This window comes from Colletotrichum abscissum (assembly GCF_030869225.1).
Source record: "Colletotrichum abscissum strain IMI 504890 chromosome Unknown Scaffold_3.1, whole genome shotgun sequence".
In the NCBI taxonomy this organism is placed as follows: domain Eukaryota; kingdom Fungi; phylum Ascomycota; class Sordariomycetes; order Glomerellales; family Glomerellaceae; genus Colletotrichum; species Colletotrichum abscissum.
Genome location: NW_026850209.1, coordinates 802,717 through 824,299, shown reverse-complemented (window position 1 = coordinate 824,299; position 21,583 = coordinate 802,717). Strand labels below are relative to the sequence as shown.

Sequence of the window (21,583 nt, the reverse complement as noted above, 5' to 3'; positions counted from 1 at the left end):
ATGGGCCGATTTTGCACTTCTCCTGAGTCTTGGTAGCGCTGGTGGTGAATACGTGGGTGGCAACGGGCAACACGGCACTATTTCTGCGCCACGGCTGCTATTTGGGGCTACAGATGGCGAGCACGGCTCTTGCGCTGAGAGAAATGTTTACTGGGATCTATTGTAGGGCCTCTTTTGTCATCTGTCTCGTTGATTCAGCATCGTTCATCTTGGCTAAGACTGTCGGATCAAGTGATTGCTGAAGAACCTGGAAGAGCGTGTCGTTTATCGGTGACACGGAAGCAAGATAAGTGGAAGAGAGAGCTTCAAGTACAAAAATGCCGTGGAATGGTGCACAGCAGACTCGAAGCAAAAAAGCACCTCATTCCGCGTGCTTCCCCGCGAGATCGTCAAATCGCCCAGGCATGGCACCCGAATATGGGGAGAAGAAAAGTGGTGGCCCAGCTTGCGTACGTCTGCGCATAAGCACATAACTTGGGGAGTGGAGGCTTGGCTGCGGTAGCTGTTCGTACGGGATACAAGTATAAAGGGTGCCTTAGGTAAGTGAACTTGGGTGAGGTAGCTCGGAAAGGTAAGGTGGCTGTTTGGATTGGGCGAGACGGGCATGAAATACATTGAGTGTTTTGGAGGAAAGTGCACCTGGGTGAGTTGTAGACAGTCGAGGAAGGTGAAAGATCTCGGGAAGGAGCAGTGCAAGTCTCTCGCAAGTACCTTCTCAGTGCTTCCGCAGATGAAATGTCGTGAGTGTCTCCCGCATCGATCAACGATGGACCACGGCCAGGAAGTCAATTCGTCGCTTCCGACTGGGGACCCCCCTCGTCCAATCCCCGCTCCCCTGTCCACCTTGGGCCATGGGTGCATGGGTGCCTCTCTCTTCCCAAGTCCCGACCGGTAAAGTCGAGCGGTCCACGGACAGTCTAGGCCCTGACTATGCCATTCCCAGCTTTTGGCATTTGCAACATTTTCGCCCATTCACCCATTTCTGCCCATGGGCATGCATGATGGACCACACCAGGGCACCTCAAGGCGCAAGCAATGGAGCGAGCAACACGGGGCAACACGCGCACCCGGGGGAACAATGCCTGACTGGATGCTTCTCTTCTTCTTTTCTTCTGCCCCCCCTTCGCCCCCATCGCCCCCATTGCTCCGGGGGGCTGCCTCTCATCGCCGATTCACGCTGACATGCGCAATGGAACAACAACACACTCACATCACTCTCAAACAACGGAGGGACACGAGGGATATTCATCGGATCCCATCCGTCCAACCATTCTGCCCAGCATACGGGTACTGCCAGCTTGTCAATCGCCACTTTCTACGAATACCACCTACCGATATCCGTATACAACGTGCTAACTACGAATACTCCATACGGATACAGCACTGAGGACAGAACATTTCTGGATGCAGCCAACGCAATGCCCTTTTCTTCCCAGCCGTGCCAGCCTGCAGTGCGCACCTCATCCGGGCATTCCCAGCGATCTCATTCCGGCGGGCAATCGAGGTTGAGTTGCTCCAACAAAAGGTACGGATACAGCTAAATACAGTACAGAGCAGCTAGGTATTCACTCCCTCCACATCCTTTCCATTCTTCTGTATGGACTCACGGAGTATGCATCCGTTCCAACAGGTACTAAGCTCTTCTCTTCCTCAAAATCCCACGCTGAAGAAATACCGTCTGCTCCTGATCTCTAATCTCGCTGCCCCCTTCCCCCCTACCCCTGCACATTACCCTTCCCATCCCCGTCCAAGTTCCAACGTTCCTCATTCCCTGGCAAATCTGGCTCCCTTGACCATCGCAACACGAGCTAGCTTTCCCACCTCCAGTGCTGCCCTAGGAATCGCCGCCGACCCCCCCGCCAGATGCTAGAAATGTCCCGGAGATGAGGCTACGCTGTGGGATAAGCTGCTTCTGCAACGCCTTGGATGAAAGCGGCCCTCGTGGCTTTAATGACCTTACGGAGACCCCTCTAACCCTAAACCATCGAACTCGTCCGCCAGCTTGCTTCTGCTCTTCTTTGAGCCCGCGTCAGCTCATCTGCGCTGCCACTTCTGGGCCAGTGGATTCATAAAGCCCGGGCCGCTGGCTGCCTGCTGCTGGTAGCTGCCGCAGTGTCGCCCATCGTGAAGACACGTCCACATCGACATCGCCATAACCGCCACAGCGGCACTGTCTTGCGGACGAGTAACAGACAGGCTTTCACCGTCTGTCTCACGACCATATTATCCACCCACAGAGTCCAGACTGCCCTACCCGTCGGCTGACCCTACCACGCCGCACCAGTGTTATGCTTCGCTACAAGGACATGGTCTGAAAGCAGCAGCAGAACAGCGAGATCTCACATCTCAATCCCAGCCCGCCACCTACCACCCACCACGCGCTGTCCCGTTATTTACTCCACCTCTGCGCCCAGCCAGCGAAAGCACAGCTGGGTTCTTCCCGGTCTGCCCGCCGGGCGCTACTCTCTCACCGAACGCGTTCAACCAGTCTCGCCGAGCCACGGAGCTGCTCTCTTGATTCGCCGTCTCCGCACCTCGGTCCCGTCTCTCGGCTTTGTTTATCCATCCGCCCCATCCGCGATTCACGGTGTTGAAACATTTTCCGATGGAGACGATCACGAGCTCCATCTGCAGCATACGCACGAATCGAATGCAGGGAAGATTTGTTTGAAATGTTGTTATCTTTTTGAAAAATTGACAGTGAAAGAAAAGTAGTGTATCGTCAAGTCATTACAAAAGTCATAATGCCTCCTGTCGTCGCCGCCGGCCTATCCAGGCCAATATCCGGCATGTTTTCCCGCCATATCCTTCCGACCAACCAAGTTCCGTCCGTACAAGAGGATACACAGTGCTGTGTTTGTGTTCCCGACTTACATAACAGATATACAGAATCGTGTGTCTGGGGCATACATGATCATGATCTCGTAAACATTAGCGGCACCAGCGCCGACTGGCTCGACATGGACCGATCGTCTGGTAGCACGCTCACGAAGCTCCTTCCAAAGAGCCCTTCTCTCAACCGCATCTGCAGTCCGCAGCTGTCCTTGTTCGCCGCTGGTGCTGGCGAACCCTTGCGGTGGTTAAACTCCCTCGAGAGCTTCATCAGCACCGCCGCCTTAGCCTTGCGGAGCGCGCTGACCCGCATCGCCGCGTCCTCGGCCAGCAAGCGGTGCGCCTCCTCTTGTTCAATGTTGCGCTGCACCGAAGAGATGCCATCGTTGGGGTCTGAAAGCCGGCTAGCGTTCGGGTCGTACACGGCCGGCTGAAGCAGAACCGGGTGCGGGGACATGTCCTGAATCGGCGCCGTGATAATGGGCACCGGAGTCGAAGGGCGGAAGACGTCGTCCTCTTCTGGGACGGATGGTTGCTCCCTGTGATGTTTGTGTTTGCGGCTTCTGTGGTGCCGCGATGGGCTCTCCTTTGAGCTGCTACTCTCCTTGTTGTTGTTCTTGTCGCCGTCGTCCTTGCGGTGCTTTCTGCGCCGGTGGACACGCTTCTTCTTTAGTACTGTACTGAAGGAGGTGCTGGCCTCCTTCGCGGCCGCGAGGTCTGAAGCCAGATCCTCGTCGAGGCCGTCATATGGATCGAATAGTTCTTCGTCAACGTATAATTCGCTGCCGATGTCAAAGTCGAGTAGTTCTCGAGTGGCAGCGGCCGCCGCGGCGGACGGCGATGGTAGGTCATCATCGTGGTACGGCTCCGGGTCCGAGTGCAAGCTACCGGCCTCGGAGTTGCTCCGCGAGTGCTGGGACCAGATTTCGCTGCCGCTGCCGTGGCCATGGCCGGATGACGACGACGATGATGATGGGTGGTTTTTCTCCATGAGCGGCGCGAGGGCCTCGTCCCAGTCGCCGCCGTTGATGAGCACGACATTGTCAAAGTCGAACTCCTTTACTGTCTTTTGGTGCGCGTCGACCAGGTCGGAGAGCTGGGCGGCCGTCATGGTGGCGTTGCGGACCTGCATGTACCGCAGGCGGGGGAAGTGCATCGGCTTCCGGGCCGGCGCCGGCGGCAAGGGCGACATGGGCGACGTCACCTCCGCGAAGAGCTTCTTGCTGTGTTTGGGCGGCGCGAAAAGGGGGTCCGCGGAGAGGGCGATGGGGCAAGGGCCCTTGGGGCCGAGCCAGGTGAAGTGAAGCTTCTCGAGGGTGCCGGAAAACTGGCGGATGTAGTCGTCCATGATCTTGAGGTGGTCCAGTCCCGGCGAGGGCCCGTAAAAGTCCCAGGCCTCGACGGAGATGTTGAGCTTGCGGATCTGCTTCCAGCGGCGGCCCGCGGAGGGAACGGCGCCGAAGCCGGGGACGTGGCGGAGGTAGTTGAAGGAGGAGGGGTGCATGCCGGACAGGGAGAGCTTCTCGAGGCGTTCGAGGGGCGCGCGCTCGACGGCGATGCGGAGGGACATGATGGCGTAGTCGACAATGTCGCGGCGGTAGCGCTCCTGCGGGTCCTGGCCCGGGCAGCGGATGGTGAGGTGGCGGATGTTTGTGAGGAAGCGCAGGGCGTTGATGAAGCTGGGGACGTTTGTGGCGGCGTGGAAGAGGGGCGGGTACTGCTGCGTGAGGATCTCGCCGAGCTCCGTGTTTGCGTATTTCGGCCTGGCGAGGACGGAGGCCATGCTCGTGTGCGGGGTGTAGAGGAAGGAGATCTCGCGGCCGGTGGTCGGGTGCACCAGGGGCGGGAGAAAGGTCGCGTCCGTGTGGGCGAAGTGGAAGTGGAGGTGTTCGATGTGGTGGCCTACGCGGGCGAGGGCCTGGATGCGGGATTGCTTGGTAAAGGTGTTTGCGGAGAACGTGACGCGGACGCGCTTGAAGAGGGGTTTCGTGGCGATGTTGCAGCAGGCTGGACTTGCGAGGCGGAGGGCGGCGATGTCGCGCTTTGGGAGGAGGTCGAGGACTGCGGCGCCTAGGTGGGCGTGTTCCTTCTGCCAGAGGCAGTAGAACGGGGTCTGGTGGGCGGCCATTGTCTTCTCATGTCGTTGTGGACTCCAGGCTGGGGGTGTTGGTTACTCGACAAGTCGATGTTGGTGGATGGTGTTGGGAGGTGTGATGTTGGTTGTGGGATATACCAAAGCAAATGGAGTCCGGACTTTGGTTCAACACCGAAAGTATTTGTATGGTGGGTATCAGGTAAGGTGAGGTAGGTAGGTCGAGCAGTACGATTCTTTTCGAGAGACTGGATGATGGGGAGTATATCAAGAATCGGTCTTCTTTCTTTCTTCTCTTTTCTTTTTCTGAAACAGATTCTCTTTCTTCAAATGGGCCAATGAGGCTATTCACAACCTCTTTTCTCACAGTAATACCAGTTTAGGATGATACCTCGGTATATAAGCCAAGGTTATATGTATGAGCTGTCGTCGTCGTCTTATGAAAAAAGTGAAGACGGGAGGATATCAAGATTGGAAACAATGAAAGATGGAGGAAAAGCAGGTCTCGAAAATCAGGCCAAACGAAATCTGGGTGGCGGGAGGGTGAGGCAAATATACTCTCTCCCTCTTCTCACTTACATGGGGGGGACTGATTGCGAGAGCACCACACACACTATTTTCAGTCTTTTTTTGCTGGATATCCCATCGAGCAAGGTTTGAAAATGTACTCCATACACCTAAGCTACAGCTACACCTACACATGCGAAAAAAAAGATTGAATGGAAACCGGCGGAGCCAGCCTCCTCCCCTCGCTCAAAAAAACCCCACCCCTTGGCCGCATCGTCCCGTAGCTCCTCGGTGGGAACGACTGGCGGGTGAGTCACCTCTGTCGAGACCTGCATATGCAAGACTAGTGTAGCCTCTCTTTTTTTACCAGTTCCCATGGAGGTTCCACGCGGTTGTTGTGTACGCAGTATGGAGACGTTGTGGACTTACCAGAAGGAGAGAGACATGGACCCCGGGCGCGCGGGATGGGAGACACGTCCCTACCATGGTAAAGATGGGGAATTCGAGAAAAGGTGTGGGCGTGGATGCTGGTTGTGGTTGTGGATTCGGGGGACGTGTGCTAAGCGTGTGAAGCTCGTGCCACACCACCACCACCACCAACACCACCACACACACCCGATGCGGTTCAAGGTTTTGTAGGAAGAGTGTCCAGAAATGGCGAGTTGGCGACGTGTTGCGGTCGTGTGATTGGTTGTGCGTTTGTCACTCTTCGCGCGGGACGACCACGTTGGTCCAAGGTAGCAGGATGAGAGATGGAGACGAGACGAATATGCCATCTGGGCTTGGTACCTCTAGTAAGAAAAGAGTCCAAAGAGAGGCCATGAGGGCAAGGGAGTTGCATTAGCTCTGCAGAGAAATGCAGAAACGCAAGCAGAGCAGAAGCCCTCTCTCTCTCTCTCCTGAGTTCTGAGGGTATCCCCCGACCGCCAAGGACTTTGTTTCAAGTCGTGCCAGTGGTTGAGAGCGTCCCGAGGATGAGACTGCCTTGTGTCTATCTGGTGCGGGCCTTTGCAGGTCATGGCAGGATACCTGCTGGTTCTCTTGGTGGTCTTTTTGATCTGTGTGGCTTTCTGGGCCTGTCCTGTCCGGTGTTACTATCGTACCCATGACTGGATATTCCCATTCCCGGTTCCCAGTCGCCGGCCCCATCGTCCGAGCCAGCCCCGGGCGCAGCAGCAGGAGCTTGCATGTCATGGGTGGTCTTTTCTTTCGTTTCTCTGCAAAAGCCAAAAAGGTAAAGGCTACCTTAAGGTATTGTGGGAGAAGCGCTATCGATAAGAACTCTATCCCACGCCAAAACTCTAAGTCTATCTGGATCTCACGGGCCATGTCTCCACTCTCTGAGGTCAAAAACTCCACCGGCACGTCAAACGTCCGTCAACATGACACCCCATTGGTCCCAAACCCTGGAGGCTGGTCATGCAGCCGACGACAAGCCTCGCTGTGATTCGCCAGAGACGCGAAAGGTACGCGTTTGTGCCTGGGGAGGTGGACGGGAGCTACGGGAGCGCGTCTATCGTCGACGACCAGTCGTTTCGTGCTGGGTGTTATAAGTCTAAGCGCTGACCACACACTATCTTACCTTTACACTACCTGTGTGACAGTGTCTGTGGCATTTGACAGAGGCAGATCCCCCCCGTCTGATGTTTCCACTTTGACTGACTGGACGACCTTTCGGTTCCGTGGATTCGCTTCCCAGTGTCTTGCCTGCTGGGTGGATCTTTTGATGATCATGGGTATGGTGGAGGATGTGTTCGAGAGTCCGGCGTTTCCTTCGAGCCCTCTTACTCAATGTTTTCGGCTTCCCCTCCGCGTGGCGATATATCTATCCTGGCCTGGTAGCGTGGTAGTCTGAGGAGGGAGCCCGCTAGCATGGAAGATGCATCAACTTCGAAAGGAACGAAGGGTCCCCTCTTGCCGTGGTTCGTCCACAGTCTCGATCTTGAGGCTTGGTGTTGAAGCCTTCCCGCTCTCGCTTTCGCCCTCGAAAGATGGGAGAACCGACCTCTGGTGACCTGATCAGCATTGTGGCATAATGATCTGAGTCTTGTTTGAAACCGTCGACCAGATGCTACCACCGCCTTCGCCCGTGAAAGACAACATTAATCACCACTCGGCTGGCAACCTACCTTACAGTGTACACCACGCCACACCATCCATCCAACAGCCAGCCGTGCCAGCCATACCTCCATTTTCGCGAAACACAGGGCGACGACGTGCGAGGCTAGGGCTGTGGCCAAAAACCCCTCGTCTATCCCATGTAAGTCTCCCCTTGGCAAATGTACGGTTTTCCGGACATGGACGCACGAACGGCAAAGTTCCAGCTCAGCAAGACTGCAAGAGAAGCCAGAAGCATAGGCATAGGCAAGGCAGGTTCAAGGGTGTTGACTTGCCGCGCATAGTCCACTTCCGCTGCTGCAGTACGTCTGCGGATACAGTACCTAGCGTCGTCGTCCGCTCCTACCCTCGACCACACCCCCATGCATGCCACGGCCGATGGATGAGAGTTATGACTCTTCTCTCTCTCAACGATCCACCGCATTCTGCATACGTTCGCCCATTGACCAGTGAGGTCCGTCGCGCAAATGCTCTCGTCCGCGAATCAACCGCGGATCAGACGGGAAACCGTCGCCAGCTTGAAGTCTGACCAATCACCTTAGTCTTTTATCCTAGGAACAACTGAAAGAACCGAACGAATCCCACGCGGTGAGAGACGTCGTCCAAAAGGTTCGTCTGTCCACTCGGCGACCCATGCAAAACCCCCACAATTCGTTTGCGCATTTGCGGGTTCGGACATCAACCGGCGCATCCCATCCTTTCCTTCTGCCAGACGCTTCCCACGAAACTCCAATTCCAGGTTGGAGGTTGACGTAGCCCGGCCACCCGGCCGGCCTTCTCGTGGCTCATGGCTCATGCAGTATCCAACGACTCCACAGCAATTCGTCCACAGGCCGGCAAGGCACTCTTGAATTGGCTCGGCTGTCTCCAGATTGAAGCACACAACCATTCCCCCAAATCGACCTCTTTACCATAGAACAAAATGGGGCTGACATAACTACAGGTCGGAACACCACCACCACTACCAGCACCCACAACAAAGATACAGACCACAGACTGCAGACCACAACTCAAGCTCAAGAACTCGGGGTACCTTACTAATTACGTAGAGTCTCTTCGAAACAGCTCCCTCATGATCCCAAGCCCGCGTCAACGGTCTGGTCTGAGCAACAGCGCAAGGGTCCGGGTCCTCTTCCTGCATCTCTCAGACTCCCGCCACAAAATGTCACTGACCTGCATACAATCCGTCCCATGATCTCTCTTGTCAACTTCAAGTCTAAGTCTAAGTCTACGTGTATGCATACTCCGTACATCAACCTAACTTAGTACTTTAGTCAACATACTCCCCCCAAAACGGACAACACAGCACAGCACAGCAAAACAACCCGCCCTGAGAAGCTTCGACTCTTCTCAACGCATCGTTTGTTCTTTCCCCTTTGCAACTCCCATGCATCACAGCACTTTGCATCACACCGTCCGTCACAGTCACAGACAACCCTTGGAGACTACCATCACCCATTCACCCATTCACCCATCACCCATAATTAAAGGCAACCCCAGTACTCCGTCCGTACGTACACCGACAACCACAACCCATGAGACCATAAAAATTCAACCCTGGTTGATCGTCACCTGGTGTCCACATCACGACTGCATCGTCCCCATTATCAAAAAAACCACACCCTCCCTTCGCTACCGGTCTCATTACCATTGAACCGCACACCCAGTACCAATCCCATATGCCATGCCGGCCGACAAACCACAAGCTTTTTTTTCTCTCAACTCAAGAACTTTCAAAACTCCCCATGTCTATCCGTACTACATCCATCATCAGACCAGGGGTACAGCCAAGCCCAGCGGTAAAAGAGAGACAGGGACAGCAGAGACCCTTGGAGCCACGTCATGCACATCTCCTGGTCAATCCCGCCGTCCCGGAGCATCGCAAAACGAGTCCATCGACGCCGGTGAACCAAACACATATCCCACAACTTTGCGACAGAACTCTTCTCTTCCCAAAACCCATGAGGGCCTGTGGTCCACGGTGTCCATCGTCAACACAACCCGGTCTCACATTTCCAAGACCTTAGACCCAAGACCCAAGACTCGAGAGCCCAAATACCCAAATGACTAGGCCATCGTCATCAAAAACCCACAACCCACGTTTTCCTCCCGAGACCAATAACCCCTACCCAACATCCCCGGTCTCCCAACTCCTAGTCTTATATCCACTATGAAAATCCACCAAACCACTGCATCAAAAAATACCCATGCATCACGAACCAAACATTCAAACAAAAGGAAGAAGAAAAAATCATATCCACAACTTTAACCCAGCCCCCAGACACTGACCGCACCGCAAGTTCGCAACGACGCACTTACACACCACACACGCACACACACCGACAAATCGTCAAAAACCCTCGTCCGTCCACACAACAAGTCCACGACAAATTTTTTATATTGAAGCCCAAGCGTTTCCCAAGGGTGCAAAAACCAAGGCAATGCCCACGACGTGGTCGACATTGTGACTAACACACCAAGCCTAAGCGCCGTCCATGTTCAACCAAGTTACCGACATACATCAAAACGAACAAAATAGACACGCCCCCGGGGAACAAGAAGACCACGATATCCTCTTTTTTTTTGTCCCTTTTTCTTCTTACACCACCCCCCCCCCCCCCCCCCCCCCCCCCCCCCCCCCCCCCCCCCCCCCCCCCCCCCCCCCCCCCCCCTCCTCTCCCCCTCCACCACCCCCCACCCCCACACCACCAAGTACACACACCTCTTGACCCCCCCCCCCCCCCCCCCCCCCCCCAAGCCGCGCGGAAACTGTCCTATCGCTTTCCTCTAACCCTTGACTATGTCCATCCCATGCCGAAACAACTTGCGGTAAAGAGCAGGTTAGCATCGTCTAGACGACACGGCCTCTTCACCGTCAATGATTCAATCTTTCTTCCCCCAGCCACGAAAGTGGCCAGCCAGGGATGATTTCCCAATGTCGTGGCATTTCGCAATGAGTCAAAAATCGACATGATCCCTTGTTAGTTTCCCAGAACGAGACTTTTCGGTCTCGGCTACTCGAAATCCATGTCTTCAAGTGATGGAAAAAAAAAATTCAAAATCCAGATGTAAAATCCATCCACAGGCCGGTCAAACACACCAGGTCCGACGACGAAAATTTATAAAACGCAAAATAGTAGTAATTCTAACCCACCAGCTTTCTGTGCGAATAACCGGGGGGTTCATTAAGAAAACTACTGATCCCGAGTCCTCTCCAAAACACCTACTGTCTGTCTCCCGCACCCGGCTTCCGGTCAACCTAGTGACCCTGATCCACTTCCGAGATAGGGAATACTGTTGTGCGCAGGAAATCAGTCCACGTCAACTTGCGCATGCGCAACGATTGGCCCGACGCAACTCCATCTTCCCGCTTGCAAAATGTAAAGCTAACCACCACCCCCCTTCCGCCCTCGCCGCGCCAGTGTCGTCCATAGTCGTTCACCCAACCATAAAGGCAAGGCTGTCGTCGCGCATTTCCGTCGCGCATCGTCACGCTGCTGTCTGAGTCTCCTTCCCTCCGATTTCGCTTCGAGGTTTCTGGTCGCAACTCGTACACTTTTGTCGTACATGATGTTCCTCGCCTCTTCCCGTGACTTCGCACCACCACTACCGCCACCTTCTTCGCCCGCGGTCGCGCGACACACACCCATCCATTTCATCCAGCGTACTGTACGCCCCTTTTTCCAACGGCGTCGCGCGCTGGCCAATCATTCCAAACGCTCATCCTTGCTTCCCACCGCGTTTGTTCTTGCCCCTTCGGCGCGATGCCGCCGAGCCCCCACCGTTCTGCTGCTGCTGCGCGGCTCCCGCATTGGAGTTTCCGGAATGGTTCCTTGTCCTCTGCTTCTTCGGCGGATTCGGTCCTGCTCGCCCGTGTTGCTGCGACTGCGGTGCTGGGGGCTTGGGGGGCAAACCGTTCGCCGGCTGGCGCGACTGGTTGTTGTGGCTTCTAGACATTCGCGAGTACGAGCCCTGTGGTGGCGGTCCTGGAGGTGGAGGTCCTGGAGGGAGGGGAGGCTGCTGCGCTGACCACCCATTTCGCTGCTGGCCACCGCGCCCGTTCGACTGCGTCTGCGGTGGTGGTCCAAAGTTGCCGGCGTTGATCTGGAGGTTGGTCGACATCTGGATGTTGCCGAGTGGAGCACGCGGCTTCACCTTCTGGCTGATGAACTCGCCCTCCTCCGACCCGTCGCTATCGGGGTAGAAGATGTGGTTTCGCTTGGCTGCAGAGCCCTTGATCGAGAGAGGGGCGAACTTGGGGTTCTGGGGCTGACTAGCGAAGTCGCTGATCGGGCCATCGGTTGCGTTCTTGTCGACGTAGAGGTGTCTGTTCTTGAGCGTCCACGTTTCGCTTTTCGGTCTGTCACGGTTCAGATGACAATCGGAAGAGTAGTGGCTCTCGTTTCCGCAAAAGCCGCAGAAGGCGGGGAACGGCTTAACCTTCTTGATCATCCTCGGAGGCTTGTATGACCGCCAGACTCTCTCGCACTCGTTCTCCTGATGAGCCTGGGAGCCACATAGGGCACACTCCATACCCTCCTCATCCAGATGAATGAGTTTCTCCTTGCACTGGGTCTTGCCGTGGCCGAGCTGGCGACACTTAGTGCACCTCTCGCGTGTAGGGCAGTTCCACGAAAAGTGGTCGGTATGTTCGCAGAACTTGCAACGAGTGTTGGGGCAAGCCATCGAGGTGTGTCCGAGAGTTGCGCAGTACACGCAGATCTGGGCGGTGTCTGCCAGGCCAGGGAAGTACTTTCGCTGCTGCTCCAGGTCCTCCTCCTCGGTCATGATCGCCGGTCCAGGCTCACCTTGCTCTTCCTCCATCTCCTCGTCCTCGTCGTCCACCACTTCCACCACGTCGTTTTGAGATGGTGTTGTAGCCGAATGTTGATCGCTGGACTCCCGTCTGGCACCGGAAGGTGATACTTCTTGAATGTCGTCGTCGACCTCGTCCTCGTCGTCGTGGATGATCAGGGGCGACTCTTCCGATCCTAGCTGGCGTGTAGGCTTCTTCACAGCCGACGCCAGGATGGAGGCCATGTCAGTCCTCGTTTCGGGCTTGCGTGACTCGGTGGTGGCGGCCGGGGACTGCCTCTTCTTATTCCACTGCGCCCGGTGCGCAATGTAGTCCTGCAGAGCGGCGACGAGAATTTCGGGCGTGAGCAGCTGCTCCTGCTCGCTGTTGCGGCTGATGAATGACTGGGCCCAGCTCTTAAACTTGGATCTCCACACTCCACTGCCTAGGTTGTTTCCCTTTGGTTGCAAAAGCGTCTTCTTGTTGGGTTGGAAGAAAGTCATACCCTCATAGACGAAAGCACTCTTTTCATTTTGTGCCTTTTCTTTCTCGAGAGCGGCGGCTTCGGCTCTTCGCTGCTGTCGAGAGATTTTGGGCTCCTTTGATGCCGGTTGGGCAGGTTGGGCTGGCTCGGCTGCCTCGGTCGGTGCAGATGCTTCTTGAGAATCGGATGCAGGTGTGGCAGCAGGCGCGCTTTCCTCCTCAGCAATAGAGACCTTGGCCGGCACCGGTGCGGCCTTGGTCTTGGGCCCTCCAAGTGATGTCCGGATCTGGGACGTGATGCCTTGATTCCATCCAACTTGAGATGGGCCACTCGCCGCCGCCGACATTGAACGGGTCGTCCGTTTGCTGCCTGCATCTGACTCTTCCCCCGAAGAAGACGCCTTTGAACGCGTGCGAGATTCGGCGTTTCCTCCACTCCCTGCGGCGACGACCCTCTGGTCTTCGGATTCGGGTTCGGAAGGTAGAACCTCTCCGTCTTCCTCCAGCTCGCCCTCATCGGCGCCTTCCGAGTCCATTGACACATCCTGCTCGACTGATTGACCGATTTGCTCCGTTCTCGCTCGCTTGGCCTCGGGCTCATGCGATGAGGCCCGATGAGATTGTGATCCGTTGGGCATCATATCTCCCTGCTCAACGTCTTCCAGCGACCGCTTCTTCGATACTCGCTTGGCATCGTTCCCAGTGCTAAGCACCGGAACGGCTTGTGCTGCTGACTCTGATGCCTCCATGATGTAGCGCTTGATGGCGGCGTGTGAAAATTCAGTGACTGCGGTGTACTGTAAGATATACCACGCTGTAACAAAATTCGACGTCTCTCCAATGCCTTACTTTGAGGGGTCAGGTGTTCAAATGAGTGGGTGCCGTGCTGAAATACTCCGGGAAAACGCGATGTCTTTCCCAAGTTGGAATATTTCGCATTCGTGTGTCCGGCAAATGAGAATGTGAATCACAACTCCAAGGTCATGAGAATTCGCGATTTGCCTGAGGATGACAATGCTCAGTCGCACCTAGAAACCCTAATTCCGATCCGCTGGGAACTCGCCGGCGGATAGACTTGCTCAAATCCAGCGATCGGAGTGCTTGAGTGAGAACGGATAAAACCTCAACGGTCAGTATCTCTCGACGTCGTTCGGCATCAACAGGAAGAGACCGCCGTTTCCTCTGATCAAAAATTGTATGCAGGGTTGTTTGTCGGGTACCCACAGCAAACCAGACGTCACAAAAAAACGGCCGGCCGAAGAATAACCGCGTTTGTGTCGCCAAACCGACGCGCCGGACCTCTTGCACCTGGCCGCGGCTGACTCTGCCTGTCGGTCTTCACTACCTGTACTACCGGGTCCCGTCTTTCCGTAGACACCTTGACACCTCGCCTCGGTTTGTTCGATTTTTCAGAGGTGCGGGCCACGGCACAGTGCCAATCTGCATCTCTCACCTCAGTCATTATGTAAGGCAGGTCCCTTTCTCCTCGCTTAACCAGGGGAGCCGACTGATTGCCCTGTCAAACCTGGGACCTTCACTAATTACAGGTCGGTGCCCACCTGAGGCGGTGTCGGACTGGTCGGTGTCATTTTGCAAAGCAGAAACTCGGAAGCGAAAGTGAATGCTTCTAGAATTGGCACCTCGGGCCTATCGATTTTCATCTAATTACAAACATCCAATCCGCAACCCGCAGAACTGAGGAAAGTAGAAATGAGATCCTGGTGGTCGGAAATGAGGCTAGAACTTTTCTGCACACCTGCCACCTGGACCAAGCGTCGACAATGGCAGGCGGACGAGTTACACAAACTGGGGCAAGAGTTGGAGGGGTTCAATGGATGGCCCATGGGAAAGGTATGGTATTATGCGACACCTTGGAACGGGCATATCGTGGTCTCATGAATCTGCTGCTTTCTGTCCAAAGTGTGACCACGGTATAGCGTGTTGGAACTTCGCGTCGTCCGGGCGCAAGACACGCCACGAACTTACCCGCGAGTATGAAGCTGCAATGAGTAATGGGCTCGAATGTAGTTTAGTATTCACGTATCTCTACAACATCAGCTGGCTAAACGTCTGCGCCTATGCGTGTTGCAACAGCTCGATATCGGCAGACGTGACCAGGGGTCGGGCCTAATGTGGACAAGAAACTTTGGCATTCCATCAGTGACGCACTTTGTGTGGTTCGGTGAGATATCCCGGATGTCCAGGAATTCCACGTCTCCTTTTCTTGCCTATCCGTCCATCCCACGCAACGCAACGAACCACTACAGGCAATAAGTTGTCGCACAGCCCGCTTAGTGGAGCCGAGGGCGACAGATTTAGCTCAGATAACGATGACTTTTGTCAAATCGAGGAGCGGAAAGGTGGGAAGAAAACGAGCAACACCGTATGTCTTGGGGAAGACAAGTACGGAGTACAGAATACGGAATCTGGGACGGCATCGACAACTTAGGGAGGAGGGTCCATGCCGCCATCGTCCTTCTTTGCGCGCCTCCATCCGTCTCCGTACGCAGATCTGGAAACGATGACCAGACGCCGGGAACCCCAGGTGTGATGTGATCCATGTCATGATGTGAGGCGAAGAGAAGATGGCACGCATGGGCCGTATATGATCGTGCTGCTCTGCTGTTGCTGTGCTCCTTCCGGCTCAACAAAGCTTAGCCTCTCTTCAGTCCTGGATGGCATGTTCATGCCGCGTATGTAGGCGGTCCTGTGTGATAGGGTCGATCCAGCGGTTGTATCCGGATGGGTGTGAGAGTGCTTCCACATCTGGCCAGTCTGCTCATTGCTTGCTGTATCTCATCCTCCCCAATGGCCATTGACCACCGATTTGCCGTCAATAAATGTCGGAAATAGGGGCATCTTCCTAGTTGAATCTGGCCAGGGAAACCCCTTCCTGACCCCAATTCGCTAGCAAATGCGCCTGTGAACCTACGCCGCATGCTGCTCCGGCCTCCGTCCTGCGCTATCCATCCTGCAACACGATTGGCCGGGCCAGGAAACGCAGGGGAGCTTACAGTACGGATATCTGTGCGGCAGGACAGTGGCATGTTGGGTCTGAGTCTGACCGTCTGTCTGGCTGGCTGTGCTTCACGTCGGCCATCAGTGCCCTTCCCGCGGGACGCGTCGCTGTATGTACGGAGAATGCAGGTAGGTATTCGATCTTTTCTCGTGCTTAGTCTAGCTGTGGAGCCGTGCTCTCGGCAGGGTTGTGCGCATGCCGTATGCCGTGTGCTGTATGTGAGAGCTGGGTGAGGATCTGTATGCAACGATCAGAGTCCCTTCTTTTCTTCTTCTTCTTCGATGGTGGGGGAGGGAGAAGGTTGTCAAATCGAGCAGCATATCGTCGGGTGTGTGTACCGGCTGGGCATGTCGCACCTGGTGGAAAAGCTTCCTGGGCCAAGGCGATAAGGTGCAAGAGCCTCTTTGCAAGTTGAGAGCGAGATAGTGGCGGGCTTCCCATGCCATCCGCACATACCTTCTACGGCTCCCAGAGGCGGGAATGCCTGCCCTGCCTCCCGCTCTGTTTTCTCTCTTGTGAACGCAGGTGTCCCTGGTCCAGGTCCAATTCCGTCCAGTCCTCCTTTGGTTCCGGAGCCTTTGCGTCCCGTCCATCCAGTCAGTTCCCGTCTCTTTCTTCCATCAGGACCTGCCAGTGCTTATACTGTATGCAACTCCCCCCTCCCCAAGTCTCCCGTACCCGCTGAAATTGGGGTGGTCCCCTGAACGACCCTGACCGGGTGGGGTGGGCTCCATGCCCGTCGTCCGCATCAATGTGTCCTCCTCTCGGTACGCTCGTGTCGGCTGGCACTGGCTGCCATGAACTGGGAAGGTGAAGGAAACTGGTGTTGTCTGTAGCTGTCTGTCGGCTCGGATCCCAATCTCAAGTTTGTCCTGTCGTGTCTTTTGCTGGGAAGGAGTGGATGAGTGGAGTCTTCACTGTGCCTGGTTCCCATTGCCTGCACGCGCAGCTGCCCTGCACCTGAGGCCCTGTGCCGTGGCCTTGTCGGGGACTGTCCAATAGCCCCATTCTTTTTTGTCCTCCTCCCTCCACCCCCCAGTTGAGTGCCCCCGTTCCGCTGGCTGCTGCTGCTGCTACCCTACTATGAATATCTAAGGGAAAATGTCCCATCCTCTCCTTCATCCCATTGCCAAGTAGACTATTACGACGACGGCATCCCCAACATTCGCAGCCAGAATCTCGCTCTCGCTTCTCTTCGACTGTCCCGACGACACCTTTTTCTCTACTCTCGCTTCCATCAAATTTCAACCACATTCAGTCCCAGCATCTCCTATATACAACACCTGCATCAACATCAAACTCAACGTAACGTCAATTGCTGCTCGCTTTCCCCGTGACATCATCAAGGGGGCCGCCAGCACACGACAAATTCATCACTCCGCCGAACCCCAGCATCACGAGGACGCCGACGACGATCCCGAGAGCCCGCAGAGACTTTCCCCTCTTCCATTTCACCCACAAAACCCAACTCGCACCCCAACGCCCCCTTCAACACCGCCAAACTGTCTTCCCCAATCCTCCTCTCTCGCACCGTCTCGTACGACGCGGCCACAAATCCTCCGCGAAGTGGCAGCGGATCGTACAGAGCAATGGCGGAACCCGGTGCCCGCAGAAGGAGATCTAGCAGTATCCTCCAGGTCCATTACGAACCCCAAGAGACACTCGAGCAGATAAGCGACCAGGCCGTCGTGCCCAACCTCAATGCGAACTGGGTCAATGCCAAAGGTGAGCCCCGCGCGAAGCTCCCTGATCGGAAGCTATCCCATGGCCCCTTTCCATTCTCTTTGCTTTGGTCGCGTGCCAGCCCATCTAGTCCCATTGGAAGGTAGGAAAACAGGAACTGACAATCACCGTCTACAGGCGCCTGGACAATCCATTTCGTCCTCATCCTTTGCTTGAAGATATTCTACGATGTCATGCCGGGCGTGTCACAGGAGACATCCTGGACTCTGACGAATATCTCGTACATGTTTGGATCCTACATCATGTTTCATTACGTTCGCGGCGTGCCATTCGAGTTCAACGGCGGTGCTTTTGATAACCTGAACATGTGGGAACAAATCGACGATGGGGCTCAATACACACCCGCCAAGAAGTTTTTGCTCAGCGTGCCAATCGTGCTGTTCCTCCTCAGCACGCATTACACGCACTACGACCTCGCCTACTTTAGCATCAACTTCTTGGCTGTGTTGGCAGTTGTCATCCCCAAGCTGCCTTTTGTATGTTTTCCCCCTTTCTTGACACAAGACATACAAAGTTCAAAGCTGACAACCTACGCAGAGCCACCGGATGCGGTTCGGTCTGTTCAATGACTCCGATTACTAAAATGCGCGGCAATATGGCGTTAGGTTCTGGGAAGCGTGTTCCGAGAGTGGGAAAGAATGGAGTCGACAGAAGGCATACATAGCGAGCATGGTCCGACACGGAACACACAGAGCTGAGCATTGCAGACTGCAGATGCTGAGGGGAGCTTGGAGACAACAAGCGCAAGGCTTTTCGACCGCGTCGAGAGCTCCGTCAAGGTGCACAAATCACCACTCTTCCGTTTTCGAGTCACAACTACGGACGCCGCTCATCGGAGTCAACAAGCTGTGGGTGTCGAGTATCATGACCAAAGGTATACGGTGCGCTGCAGAATTATCACGAAAAGCGAATGGCAGGCGACCAAATGATGGAAGAGGTCCGATAGAGGTCCCGCCACCAATATGTACCCAAGCGTTTTCATCAATTTCCAAGCACAGGTTCAAACATGCAGCTGCCCCATCAAGATCGTATAGTGAGCGCCAATAGTGTCGGCAATGCGTGAAAAGACTTCAACCACTCGCGCCCTCCAGTGCTCTTACTCGCCAAAACCAACGTATCTCTCATGGGAGACCGTATTCGCAAGCAACCTGGCCTGGCTGTCTAGCTCCAGAACGGCGCCTTGAGATATTCCGCAGAGGTTCCAGTGGCTTGAAGAAAAAACCTTGACTTGTTGCCATCGATATTTGGCTCCGTCAATCTGGAGGAAGGAGGAGGAGCTTGCGTCCCAAGTGGATCAAGTGGGAGAAGCTTTCTGCATAAGCTTCGATGGCTTCACAACCCTGAGGTCTACGAACTTCATGTTGAGCCCCGGTGTCTGATTGTTGCTCCATCCGGCCCAAACTCTCTTTCCGACATCATGAGCAACCGATACTCAACAAGCCTTGCAGACATGAAGGACTATCAAGGATCAAGGTCGCCGAAGGCCACCAGGCCGACGGTTATAAGTAAAGCGAGTCGAGGAGTAGACTCCAGACTTTCTCCTCTTTCATCCTCATCCGATTCATCAGTCACTCGCTCACTGTCATCGTGTAGGGAAGGCGGGAACCTTTCACTTCGTCTCTCAGTCAATCGTTTTTACCATTTTCTCTCATTTCCCACCTTACCCCCCTTCTCAGACATCATGAGGGTCACCGCCATCGCCGTTGCCGTCCTCTCCGGACTGGCCCAGTCCCAGATGTTCACCTCGACCCGTCCGGCCGGCTGGCAGCCGTCGCAGCCCGACTTCCCCGCCGTGCCCCTGGACCCGCAGACCATCTTCGAGACGACCGTGTCCCGGGTCTTTGTGCCCGGCCCCGGCCGACCAACCTGGACTTGGAGCACAAAGGTCGTCACCGTCACCCAGCCTTGCACGACCACCTCCACGACTACCCCTTGCACCACTTCCACCAGGAAGCCCACGCCTACCCCGTGCTCAACTTCCAAGAAGCCTACTACGACTCCTTGCTCAACTTCCAAGAAGCCTACTACGACTCCTTGCTCAACCCCCAAGAAGCCCACCACGACTCCTTGCTCTACGTCTAAGAAGTCTACCACCACTCCTTGCACGACCTCTAAGAAGCCCACCACGACGCCTTGCTCTACGTCCAAGAAGCCCACCACGACGCCTTGCTCTACGTCTAAGAAGCCCACCACGACGCCTTGCTCTACGTCTAAGAAGTCTACCACCACTCCTTGCACGACCTCTAAGAAGCCAACGTCCACGCCTTGCTCTACTTCCAAGAAGTCCACAACGACTCCTTGCACCACCTCCAAGAAGCCTTCACCCACACCTTGCAGCACTTCAACGAAGAAGACCACTACCCCCTGCGTGTCTTCCACTTCTAAGAAGCCCACGACCACCCCCTGCAAGTCTTCCTCCGGCAAGTCTTCCTCCAGCTCGAAGAAGCCCTCAACCACCCACAAGCCCAAGACCTCTTCCAAGGTAGTGGTAACCTCCAGCCGCCGTCATAACGCCACAACCCCTTGCACTTCGGCCACCAAGAAGGTGACGACTTCCCAGAAGCCCAAGACCACCACGACCGCCAAGGCCACCACCTCTGCCGTCGTCGTTGTCCTGTCTTCGCAGAAAGCCGTTTCATCTTCCTCCAAGCCCGTTGTCGTGGTCTCCTCCCAGCGCGCTGTGCCGCCTGCGTCTTCGGCCTCCGTCGTTGTCGTCGCGTCTTCGCAGAAGGCTGTTCCCGTCACCCCTCAGGCCTCGAGCACGCCTTGCCCTACGGTCACCAGAGTCCATTACCAAAACTCTACCGTCACTGCGAACAAGCCTGCCACTGTTCCCTCGCAGCCTCCCGCTCAGCCTCCAGCGCAACCGCCTTCTCAACCTCCTTCTCAACCCCCTTCGCAGCCTCCCGCTCAGCCCCCTGCGCAACCTCCTTCTCAACCTCCTTCTCAACCTCCTTCTCAACCCCCTTCGCAGCCTCCGGCTCAGCCCCCTGCGCAACCTCCCGCGCAACCTCCCGCGCAGCCTCCCACCCAGCCTCCTGCCCAGACTCCGGCGCAGCCTCCCACCCAGCCATCTACCACTGGAGGCAAGCCCTCCACGGTCGTCACCGCTGGCGGCAGCTACGTCAAGGCGCCTCTCACGCTTGCCGGTGCTCTCCTGGTCGCCGCCTTCTTCCTCTAAGTGTCTCTATCAACTAACGGAAGACGCTTTTACAAAAGGGCCTGTGAGGGGTATGACCCACTGTAGAGTAGCTATTGGAAAGCAGTTACTGGAAACAAGTAGACTCCTGCCTCTGAGGTGAAGCGTATGATATGGAGATCAGTGGTCGTTGTTCTTGAAGAGAAAAGGGAGGGGAAAGTGTTGAGCGGAAGAGCATATGAGAATCATCAGCCCTTGGCGTGGGATTTTTGGGCAACAAAAGACTTGATTCTGTCAGGAGTAACTTCCTGTCGCTCCGTCTCTTTGTTGCTAGATATATCGCGGAGGGTTTTGTTTCTAGTTGTGTAGTTTTTTGTTAATTAGGTCACTAGACATTAATGTTCCCCCGCCTTAATACAACACTTTGGAAACCACTTTATGACTGAATTTGCCCTTGATGAGAAAGTGAATCTAGAAGGAAACAGGTTACGCGCAGCCATTAAGCACGGTATGTGTTCAAGAGAAAGGTTGAGTGTAAAACGCCGTTACGTAGATAAGTCGGCAATTTGGGTTTTTGATGTGGTTATTTACAGTGTCACTGAAGAATCACCTTGCTGTGCAGTAGTCGTCCCTCGGAACCGCCCCTCCTTCCCGAAACAGAAACGGCATTTGTCATGGGATGGTGCGGTGTGGCCTGTAAGATACTCAAGTAAGGAACCTCGGGATTAAGGTACCTTGAGCAGTAGATAGTCCCGCCGCAACGGCACCGAGCGCGTCTGTAACCCGTTTCCAAAAACTTCCCTTCCATCCCAACTCCCTTTTTTTCCCTTCTTCTTCGGCCGGTACGGATTTAAT

The 21,583-nt window shown here is 55.3% G+C and overlaps 7 protein-coding genes across 7 annotated transcripts; 5 read left to right on the top strand and 2 right to left on the bottom strand.

Moving 5' to 3' along the window:
* Nucleotides 1-2,170: 2,170 nt before the first annotated feature.
* Nucleotides 2,171-2,518, top strand: CABS01_01605 (uncharacterized protein; the record flags this gene model as incomplete). Its single annotated transcript, XM_060534985.1, has 1 exon — nt 2,171-2,518. A coding segment is annotated over one exon (348 nt), but the record flags the coding sequence as incomplete, so codon positions are not given.
* A 396-nt stretch (nt 2,519-2,914) lies between these two features.
* Nucleotides 2,915-4,960, bottom strand: CABS01_01604 (uncharacterized protein; the record flags this gene model as incomplete). Its single annotated transcript, XM_060534984.1, has 1 exon — nt 2,915-4,960. The coding sequence occupies one exon, from the start codon at nt 4,958-4,960 to the stop codon at nt 2,915-2,917; it is 2,046 nt and encodes a 681-aa protein (XP_060398173.1).
* A 1,853-nt stretch (nt 4,961-6,813) lies between these two features.
* Nucleotides 6,814-7,089, top strand: CABS01_01603 (uncharacterized protein; the record flags this gene model as incomplete). The annotated part of the gene is made up of 2 exons (XM_060534983.1): nt 6,814-6,980; nt 7,035-7,089. The coding sequence occupies 2 exons, from the start codon at nt 6,814-6,816 to the stop codon at nt 7,087-7,089; spliced, it is 222 nt and encodes a 73-aa protein (XP_060398172.1).
* A 1,847-nt stretch (nt 7,090-8,936) lies between these two features.
* Nucleotides 8,937-9,620, top strand: CABS01_01602 (uncharacterized protein; the record flags this gene model as incomplete). Its single annotated transcript, XM_060534982.1, has 2 exons — nt 8,937-9,059; nt 9,324-9,620. 2 exons carry the CDS (start codon nt 8,937-8,939, stop codon nt 9,618-9,620), a joined length of 420 nt encoding a protein of 139 aa, XP_060398171.1.
* A 1,649-nt stretch (nt 9,621-11,269) lies between these two features.
* Nucleotides 11,270-13,576, bottom strand: CABS01_01601 (zinc knuckle; the record flags this gene model as incomplete). The annotated part of the gene is made up of 1 exon (XM_060534981.1): nt 11,270-13,576. One exon carries the CDS (start codon nt 13,574-13,576, stop codon nt 11,270-11,272), a length of 2,307 nt encoding a protein of 768 aa, XP_060398170.1.
* Nucleotides 13,577-17,435: 3,859 nt separating this feature from the next.
* On the top strand, nt 17,436-18,171 carry CABS01_01600 (ORMDL family protein; the record flags this gene model as incomplete). Its single annotated transcript, XM_060534980.1, has 3 exons — nt 17,436-17,571; nt 17,707-18,065; nt 18,127-18,171. The coding sequence occupies 3 exons, from the start codon at nt 17,436-17,438 to the stop codon at nt 18,169-18,171; spliced, it is 540 nt and encodes a 179-aa protein (XP_060398169.1).
* A 1,099-nt stretch (nt 18,172-19,270) lies between these two features.
* CABS01_01599 (uncharacterized protein) lies at nt 19,271-20,770 on the top strand (the record flags this gene model as incomplete). The annotated part of the gene is made up of 1 exon (XM_060534979.1): nt 19,271-20,770. One exon carries the CDS (start codon nt 19,271-19,273, stop codon nt 20,768-20,770), a length of 1,500 nt encoding a protein of 499 aa, XP_060398168.1.
* Between the last annotated feature and the right edge of the window lie 813 nt (nt 20,771-21,583).